The sequence below is a fragment of the Limulus polyphemus genome, unplaced genomic scaffold (assembly GCF_000517525.1).
Source record: "Limulus polyphemus unplaced genomic scaffold, Limulus_polyphemus-2.1.2 Scaffold1408, whole genome shotgun sequence".
In the NCBI taxonomy this organism is placed as follows: Eukaryota; Metazoa; Arthropoda; class Merostomata; order Xiphosura; family Limulidae; genus Limulus; species Limulus polyphemus.
In genome coordinates this window covers 164,066-174,920 of record NW_013667018.1, presented here as the reverse complement: position 1 = coordinate 174,920, position 10,855 = coordinate 164,066, and the positions used below count along the sequence as shown (strand labels likewise).

The 10,855-nt window shown below is 35.6% G+C and overlaps 1 protein-coding gene across 2 annotated transcripts in view; it reads right to left on the bottom strand.

Annotated features, from left to right (window-relative positions):
• Positions 1 to 6,626, bottom strand: part of LOC106463439 (nucleolar transcription factor 1-A-like) — a 34,482-nt gene extending 27,856 nt beyond the window's left edge. The window contains exons 1-2 of one of the 2 annotated variants that reach the window (XM_013923467.2): positions 6,550 to 6,626; positions 6,230 to 6,419 (exon numbers count right to left, since the gene is read on the bottom strand). In XM_013923467.2, the coding sequence (XP_013778921.1) occupies positions 6,230 to 6,410 (181 nt within the window). In that variant the 5' untranslated portion in view covers positions 6,411 to 6,419; positions 6,550 to 6,626. Of the gene's footprint in view, positions 1 to 6,229; positions 6,424 to 6,549 lie in introns of both variants that reach the window. The other variant, XM_013923466.2, reaches the window with a different exon arrangement.
• Between the last annotated feature and the right edge of the window lie 4,229 nt (positions 6,627 to 10,855).

Here is a 10,855-nt window from a genome sequence, read left to right as displayed (position 1 = left end):
TATATATATATATATATATATATATATATTGGCACATTGCATTTATACCATCAGTCACATTAAACCATAACTTCAGATGAAGCTATATGATTAAGTATCACCAAATTTACTCAGCTATATCAGTGTTATGAATTTGATAAAATCAGAAAAGCACTATAAATCTTAAATACTTCAGATTCAAATTAAAAATACAACTATTATATATTACATAGAAATATAAGCATGCTTGAAAATATGAGAAACCACCTTACTTTGTTTGATTCTCCTTTAAAAATATCTTGCATGTACACAGTAACTAACCCAAATTATATAATATATATTTGTGGTATATCTGAAGGGTCTGTAAATCTATTAAGATTCAAATCATAAATCACAACAATATATACAAGACTTATTATTGACAGAAAAAGTACAAAGCCTGACCATTGTTTCTGAAACAATTTGACTTGTAACTTTCCCAAACACACACAATAGTAACATTTTCTTACACTTAAAATATACTTCTGGTAGGTACTCACCTCCTGTCACACAAAGCTATCTTGATCTTGTTTCTGCCCCTTACCATTGCTAAAAAATTTTAATGCTCAATTCACCAGTCTATATACCCCAAACATTTTGTGCCACTTTTGATCATGTACATAGCATGTGATCACCCTCCACCAACAGTATATCACCACCTATACTGGTGAAGCTAGCTCCATCTGATGTTCCCACTCAATCCTCTCTTTCAAGGATTGGCAGGATCAAAAATGAAAAACACCAGCAATAGGGAGGAAGGGTGTGAAAGAAGGTAAGTACTTACTGGAAATACATTTTCAGTGTAAGAAAATGTTAACTTTCAATACAGTCTTACCTTCTCTCACACAAACCTAGAATCCCACATTGAAAAGGTAGAAGAGCTGGTTTAGGCACCTAACAGTGAAAAGCAACCACCTAGAAATAATTGGTGTGCTCAAGAGACGAAACTGAAGCACACATGTGGGGCACTGCACTACTTCTGGAACAGGTATGCTCTTCACCCTGTAAGAAGGAAATGACCCTGATGTGGGCTGAAAATCAGGATGTGTACAAGTGTTATTCATTCTGAGAGGTGCAATCCATACTAAAAATGAGTATAAGTTTTAATTGTCCTCCACTGCACAAACCAGACCAGAAATCAGCCAGCTTCCGTGGGTGAAGAGCTGCTCTATGAAACAAAAACCCAAAGTGAACTTGATACTCACATGAGGATAAATGACAAGTCAAGGAACAGTTCACCAAAAAACATGACGAAGGAGAAAAACAACTAGCCACTGTTAGGTATCCACCCACACTCAACCGGACAGATGAGGTTCCATAACCCACCCTTGACATTAGGAGGTTGAGGATCACCCAGATAAAAAAAAATAAATTTGAGTAACATAAACATTGTGGCTAGGGCATGTGGATTGTGTAATATATAGATACCAACCCAAACTGTATGTAAACAGTTGGAATTACATAGAGGAAGTTAGCATTCCACCAATACCAGACAAACTCCCAAAACCACTGAAGAGCAAGAAGTACAACAAACCAAACCCGGCATTACGGGGTACTATCATTGCCTCAACTCAATTGTAAGAACAGGACAATACCTGTAACCAGTATTAAGAGCAAAAATCCTAACTCAACCAACAGTAAATGCAGGGAAGACACATCCTGCACTCATAATTACAAGGAGGATATGAAATATTTGCTCAACTGTAGGAACAGTGTATGTACAACCTGTTGCTGGTATTACAAGGCAGATGAAGCCCCAAAGTCAAGTATAAGAGCAGGAAAGGAAACCTCCTGCAACCAGAATTAATGAGAAGGGGGTCTCTACTGCACTCAACCATGGGAACAAGGCAGCAGCATCCTGAACCTAGTATTATAAAGAGGATCCAGCATAGATTAGTCTTACTTCAACCAACAATCAGTCCACTTGGCAATAAGCATCCAGGGGAAAGGAAAGGAAAAAACCCACCTTTGCCCTCTTCTTACTGAGTGGACAAATGTATGGTTGTATTGTAAGGTAAATTTCTGCTTCACACTCAGGAGGAAGTCTCCTTCATCCACCATCCTAATGACTGAGACATGGTAAGGACTCCTGTTTTCCACTTGGAGAGTAAATGCAGTGGGGAGTACTGAGGAATGTCACACTGGACAAAGTGCAATGGGTGTCCATGATTCCTTATTTTGAAAAGCAGACCATCCCCAATTTTTGCAATCAAAGGGCAGAAAGCCCCCTTTACTTTACTCAAGACAATCCACCATTGAGTTAAACTTCTGGATATGTAGAGACACATGAGTATATACCATTAAACATTCCACTAGTGGTCTTGTGGAACATCCCATCTCTACAGTGAGCATCATGACTCTATTGGTATATAGTGCAAGTTTGAGTAAAAGCACACCTACCAGACAACACTTGCCACAGAGTGGAATCTTATTAGTAGCTGTAAAAGAGATTCCCTGAAAAAAAAACATAAATGAAATGTGAAAAGACACACTCAAGTCAAAAGGCAAATGGACATGTGTAAAATCACCATGAGAGGGAGATGATATCCACATGAGAAACATACAACCAGATAGTGCAGGTAATGAGGATCAAAGGAATTGGGAGTAGTCTACATTCCAGCTTGAAAGATTTCTTCCAATGGATGGCAAAAATGAGGAGCCAAAAACATGGCAATATGAAAAATTTAATGAGAAGAAATGTTGAGGATACAGCAGAATATGCCAGCATAAGGAGTTGATGAACCCAAGCAGTTAGTGTGACAAGAGATAGAATACAGGAAACAGAGGAGTCCTAGGTATTAAAAGGTCTGGAAAGTGAACCCCGAAAGGAGGCAGTATGTGCCACATAACACTGTTGGGTTTGAACCTGACAAAGAAGCTAATTGGGATCAGAAAGGGAGTATAGGTGGGAGATGGAAGGTAAAGAAATGGGTGTAAAAGCCAAATGACCTTCCCAGACAACAGAGGAAGGACCAATCTGGATATATGACAACATAAAGGAAATGGTAGAAGATTCTGGTAACATTAATAGCATAACTATCCAATCCATGACATCTGCAAGCTAGGAGGAAAAGAAAACATGTAATGCACCACATACCTGATTAACCCCCAGTAAAAAAAAGTGTAGAGTGTGACAGACCAATTTAAGAAGGTGCCGGAAAAAGTGAATCCAATTTTCTTTCTCATTGATTGTATTCATTCTCAGAAACATTGTCAGGTTGAAAATAATAAGAAAATGCTGGCTGAACTTAGGAATCTAGCTCCTTGTAAAATAAGGTATGTACCTCCTCAGCAGATAAAGGCCAACCTGATACCTGAGTAGTCATACCAGAAGCATTGTCTACTGTAATGGAAACTTCCATTGTTGATACATTGAATCTTGAAGTCATTCTAAGTTACCATATCAGTCGGTAACAGTAAAACATGCAAAAATTTAAACAACTGAATGCAAACACAGTAAAAGAAAACTGTTGAAAGAAGGTACTGGAATCTCAATGAAGTACAACTGTAAACGGTAGTTACATGCGAAAAAAAGAACACACGCCTAAACGATGCTGTGCCAACAGAGAAAGTGAGGATTGAGTGGAAACATAAAAAAAAAAAGATACCTGTGCCAATATAGGTGGTGCTATACTATTGGTGGATGGTGGTCACATGGTAAATACATATTTAAAAGTGGTATGATATTTGTGGGGTATATAGACTGGTGTGCTGATCTTTAAATTTTTTAGCAATGCTTAGGGGACAGAAGATCGAGATAGCTTTGTGTGAGTAGAAGAAAGACCATATCAGAAGTAGGAAACTATTCCTTAGGTAATAAAATTTATAAATACAAGGGCTGATGAATAAAATATTTTTGTGTTATATTACATATTTAATGAGTTCTTTGTTTATAATTACTCTAATTTTTCTTAGATGATTTTTATGTTATGTCTAAGAAGTGCACATTTCAATGTATGTACACACCAAATACATCTGGAGGTTCCCTAAAAAATTGACCTCAAAAGAGATATTCCTATCAAATGTGACAATTTTTTTGTTCATCAAGTTCGGTCACTTTGTTCATCTGTCCAACAATAAATTATAACATCTAACCTTGAATACAAAACCAGTCATAAGATTTGATAAAAAATTTCAAAGACTGGCTTATTCTACACATCATTACCAAAATTCAATTATAGGTTATAACAAAAATAAAGATATTATGTTAGATGGACTTCTATCATCAGCATTGATATCAGCTTATATTTGACTTAGTCACTAAACTGATAAAAAGAAAGATCCATTGATGGCCAACACTAGTTCTGTGGGTTCCTAAACCAAGATTTTCTGGTAGTTGAGTAGGACCTTCTATTGCAAACTTGTTAACCTAGTATGGGCCCTTAACTGAGAACTGGTATTCCAGCATTGGCCCTTGAACAAGAGTATCTTGCTAATCCAGCATTTTTGATTTGATGGAATGTTTTATTACTTTATTAGTTGGATGCAGGTTACATATTATGGATTGAAAAATATCCTAAATTGCTGTGGTATGGAAAAAACTAAATATTATCAACCAATATTTCTATTTTAGCGTACGCACTTTCTCCGTTTTTACTGGCTAACACCAGTTATGATATGTCATATACAGTGCTTATGGTTATAATGTTGATACGAGTTAAAGAAAGCATGAACGAAAAACATCAAGTATGACACTAAAGTGAGAGAACGTGAAAACAACCCTGTTTCCGCCTTTTAGATAAAATACCAGGGCTCAAGCCACGTAAACCTCGCTCTGACAAAGCACACAACCGACAGGGAGAGTGCTTCGTTAGCTGATTATCCGCCATACTGCCTAACGCCCACCCCGTACCTTGTTGTTATCGCTCCCGCTGTAGAACTATCTGTACTGGTGACGCGACACGCGCGCGAAAAGCTGCTGTAGTAAGTCTAAGTTTTTGAACGCTTAGTGGGCCAAGCTGGTACGAACTGAAGTTTCCACCCCACGGAAACAGTAGGGCAAGACAAACAAGTAATGGCTGATTTCAAGCTCCTCGATAGAAATTTTTGTAAGATAAATTTTATAATGGGGGTTGAAATATATATAAAAGGTTACTTACACTGGATAACTGAATATGCTTAAACGAATACAAATTTAATAACAGGAGAACTTAACAGTCAATTATTAAATTAACAAGTCATGTTTTTCCAGCTACTCTACATTTCAAAACATGATGGTACAACTAGAATAAAAACATTCATAAATCTGCAATAATTAAAAATGAACAAATATTTACTCATAACATAAATATTCAAGGTGTAATACACCAATAACTGGATTAAAGTAAATTTTCTGTGCTAAAATCAGCCATTGCTTAGGTTTAAAGAGCGCGAAACGAGGGAAGTTTACTTCCCGCAGACCTACGCTATAATCGGCCGTCTGATGCATGTTTGCCGACTACTTCCTCAAACAAACTTGTTGTACCCCAAACGACTTGGCTGGAAGCAACAACGGGGCTTTCTAAAATGTTAACCGTAAGATGAGAACAACTTTTCTCGAGTGATTCACGCTACGATGTGGAAACTTCGACAATAACCGGTTCTCTAAGGAATTTAAGCTGAAAATATCACGCACTGATAGTAATGTTACCCAAATCATAATCCAGTGTGATCTAATTAATAAAAAATTTAATCTGTACTACTTAAATAAGTACTTTAGTTTATCAAGTTACAATGACAATTTGTACGTTCTAATTTCCATTCAAACTAAAGTAAATAAAAACTGGTTTAATAAGATATTAGGAAAAAGGGATAACCGAAATGTAGGTAAACTATAATATACATTTATTCTACTATTAATTGCAATGTTCGACAAGGCAAAAATCAAACATTATTCATAATCGATTGGCAAGCCAAACGAGCGAACGGGCACAGATATCTGACAAAGTTACAGATGTACAGGGTAACCTGGGGCCCCCCACGTCAGACCAAGCCCAGGGACGCAGTCACGCGGCGCAGCTGGTGTGTTCCCCGGCAGTCGCTGACGCAGTCAAGCCTCAGCTGCTCCCAATGGTGCTAAAACTTCCTAGCTGAACAGCCAGCCAATGCCGCCGCCGATAGCCCTTACCCCACACGGCATCCACCTCCCTGATACTGTCTGTTCTTTGTGTCGGCCATTATGCCTTGAACTACAAGAGAATTTCATAATTCAAGTTTTAAAACAATCACTTACGTTCTGTATTTTCTTTCTTGGTCTTTACGGGAGTGGTATCTTCTATTTGCTTGAATTTCTTTGGACTTGATGATTCAGTTTTCACCTCGGTGGTGGGGCCGTTAGTAGAGTCTAGTGACGGTCGCTTCCCTCCCTTCCTTCGCGAGGAGCCCGCTTGTGGGCTCGTCGCTGCTGACGCCATTTTCCCTGACTGACTTAACAGTTAAGAACAACTTAAAATTCTGAAACTTAAAATTTTCTTGCGAAAAATTAATTGATCTTGACAGAGTTCAACAAATCTGATCACGTGATGTAAAAAATAAACAAACAAACAAACCTACTTCAATTTGTTTCTTCGAATTAACTCTCCTCCAACAGAATGACGTGCTCTATCACGATGCTAGTCTTGGAATGGCCACCACAACCGTTAGTGCGCTTGCGTATTTAGGGGTCAACCACTCAGAAGCACCGTCAGTTTGTATTGTCTAAATCCATGATAGTATGAGTTTCTGATATTTTTATCTATCAATGTGGTTTTTCATTATAAGTGTAATTAATTTCTTTTTAATAATAAAATATTATAATAATTACGCTCATTAAAAATTCAATAGCAATAAATGAAAATTATTTTATTTTCCAATTCGAGGTAGATCATAAATTTATTGCCATACAGCATTCTAGAAGTATGAAGATGTTTATCTGTTTGTTTTTTTTTGCTTGATTGTTTAACTGTTACTCCATTTCAATTAATCAAATACCACGGACACAAATTCGAAAGTATTTTGTGGTTTTTGCTTATTACAAAATACATTATAAACAATAGAGTTCGTGATGAATGTTCTTGGTGAGTAATCTTAATATAGGCTTCAAAAATATAAGCTGCAAAACCTTTTAAAAGTATCTGTGGCTCAAAGCTGCAGCAAACGAGATAACGTAAAAACTTCAATTTGAGCACTAGAAAAATCATTGTTTGGTCCATATCACACACACACACACACACAAAAAACAACAACAACAGAATTAAGTCTATTTGTAGTTAAGTAGTTCAACCAGATTGTTTATACTATAATACAAAACGAAATTATATATATATAAACTAGGTATTAATTAATCATGTTAATGGCCCTAAAGCTTTAGATATATACTCTACAAATATATATATATCTTCAGAAAAAGAATTGGTAATACAACAGTTCAATGATGCCTATATTGTTCAATATTTAACAAACAAAAAAGTGAACATTTTAAGAAGATATTATAGATTTCTTTTCATCCATCATAACTATTTCATATTCGTTTACAAAACGATTTCTGTTAATTCTATAAACCTGTCGTCAGAAGCGCTAAACGAAATAGATTCATCAAGTGTTGTAACCTATATTTTTGTAATTGTGCAGTTAAAATGTCTTGAAAACGTGGATATGGATATAATTATTATATGGTCTACAGAAATATTCAAAATAGAGATAACAAATATAAAAGGTATACAAATTCACAAGTTGGTGTATCTCTCTGTTAGAAAATAAAATATTTCGCATTCCTCCTACAATATATAAATAGGAAAATGCTGCATTTATAATTATTCTGCAGCAAAAAGGACATGTTGAAAGGAATGAAAAAATAGAACAACAAAAACAAAGCAAAGTGAAATTAAGTGATTCTATAATAAATGATTGAGTGACTGACATACAAGAATCGAGTAGTGTATATATATAACACATAAATCAAATTAACAATTTCATCATAACACTATCACATGTATCTAGAAACAGAAACTACATAAAATAGCAAAAGATTAGATTTCCTTAAAAGCTTACCAGAGGATAAAAAAAATGATCAAAAAATTTCCAAAGTTACAAGGTATGTTTTTGTGAGAAAAGTTTCTGGAATAATTTTACATAAGTATGTTATATAGGAACATAGCCCTCTGGTGGCTCAGCGGTAAACTTGAAGGCATATAACACTAAAACTTCGGGCTCAGTACTTATGATCGGCAAAACGCAGATAGGCTATTGTGCAGCTTAATATATTTGCGCATAAACAAACAAACTTAAATTAAAATTGCATTGGAACTACGTATTATTTATCATATACATGTAAACACACACACACACACACACAGAGAATGAAAATACTTTTAAGCTTAAAGAATAAGCGAGTTTTTGATGATTTACGTTATTTATATGATTTGATATGCATTAAGCAAATGCAGAAAAAAGTTATATTTTGATATATATATAAACAATATATTGCAAACCTGGAAACCACAGCACAATAAAAAGTATTTCCTTATCACCGTACTAACGGATAATTCATGGATCTTTTAAGAAAAAGAACTGATAATTTATTGAAGAAATACAAAGATTGTATCAACATTTTTTGCAAATTTAAATTTTGATAAACGAATTGCAGGAATTATCCTACATTCGCGTATGAAATAGATAACTTATCTGAAAACATTTTCGATACACTTATGCCTAGTCTAACTTTCACTCAACTGTGAAATTAAACTTTGCATGTTAATAAAATCATGCTGTTACATTTTATTGAACCTACATTTTGACACATGATATACTTAACTATTAGATAGACGAATTTACTAATTACTCACTTAGAATTTTGGTATTAATACTAGAAATCTATTTGGTCTTTCTATCCAAAATGGCACTTTATCTGACTGCCGAACTAATTAACTAGGTTCAGGCATAACCTTAACTAATTTTGAACTGCAAACCAAAAAGATGGCAACCAGTTAGCAGGACCTGGCACATACATAGGTACTCTTAATTGAATAGTGAGGTTAACTGTCCATTCTGTAACGCGCCTCCAATTGAAAGTGAAAAGTGTGTTTGGTGGAATATTACAAATTCGATCACTGAACTTTGCCATACACAGCTAAGCATGTTCTATGGAAATTTTTAAAATGTTAATGTTTATGTATTGTGTATGGAGTTTTAGCATAAATATATAGTTCAGAAAGTCGTTGGGATTGCCTTCTTCTAATTGCTTAGTTTATTTGTTCTCTATAGTAAATGATGTCTATTCTGCCCGAAAGGATTTTGCAGCAACATATAAGCATCCTTTGCTGGCCGAGTTGACATTGACTAGATAATACAACTAGCCAATGCTGTGAGAGAAGAAAGGTCTCAAAGTGACACTGTGAAATGGACAAAGAAAGTAAGTTTATATATTGAATTCAGGTGCACTTTCTTGAGCCAGTCTTGCTAGGAAATGCGTGAGTGAATTGGGTTATCTGCTGAGTCCACCACGAGGAATCAAACCACAGATTTTAGCATTGTAAGTCCATGGTCTTACCACTGTACCATCGGGGGGGGGGGGAGGGTTGTTTCTTTATAAGGGCAAAGCTACACAGTGAGGTATCTGTGCTGTGCCCAACACAAGTATCAAAACCTGGGTTCTAGCAATGGGAGCCTTCAGACTTACTGATGAACCACTGGGAGGCGGTTGATTGAGGACATACTTCAAGAACATCATGTTTTAGCTCTATGAAGATTAATCGTGAGAAAAAGAATGCTGTGCAGCTAAACACATTTCAATAAAATCTACTATAGTTCTCTCTGCACAAGTACACACACTGTCTGTTTGTTTGTCATCTAAAAGCCAGTATGTGTCATGTCACGCTTGATTTCTCAAAATAGGAGGAGTCATAAAAGTTAAAATGCATTTATCCAGATAAAATAGCTTCCTTACTGTCTGCCCGTTACGATTTTAATGACGGGGATGCAAGGGGTCGTGCCGTGAAACCTTGCAAGTGTAGTGAGTGTTAATATAATAAGCCTAAAGTAAAGACACAGATTGGAATCACCTAGCTTAGAGCCAAGTGCATAAAATTTATCATGAAAGTAAAAATATCGATTCAATTCTAAACTTAAATCATTTCTGAATTAAGCTATTTTCTGTTATATCACCAACATTAAAAAACTCTCTTTAATCAACGGAGACTCTAAATTAAGATATCAACAAATATTGTTCCAGTTTTTTTGTTTATACATTTTAGGTTGTACTTTCAGTACATAAACTAACTATTAGGTTATATTTTTATTGCTAAACAACGTGACATAAAAGCCATTGTTGGAACGTAGTGTTACCAAAACGCACCGACTTTTCTTCATATTAGAGGTTGTATATCAAACTGATTTTTACCAATACTTATTCTATGAATATGCCATGAATTCATTTCATGAGTTATCTTAATTTTGAATGGCCCACAAAGGAATTTATTGACGTTTGACCACCTCGACTGCATTTTTGTGCCTCTTTATAGGTCAAGCTTGATTTCGCAAAATGTATTTATTTCAGTTAGCTATGAAATGTGAGGTTAGGATATACTATGGGGTGGGGTGGTAGTACTTGCCCCATCATTTTTGACAGGCTATACGCTAGTAATAAATACTTTGTTCACTTATTTACATTTGTACAGTCTCATTATTTCACACTTAAAGAAACTCAACCAAGTTATCAAATACAGAACACTACCCTTTTTCCTTGGTGGAATGTGCTGTTATTTGAAAGGTTACTTATCTGATTTCGGATCCCCGCCCCACCAAACATGTTCGCCCTTTCAGCCGTAGGGGCGTTATAATGTTACGGTCAATCCCACTATTCGTTGGTAAAAGAGTAGCCCAA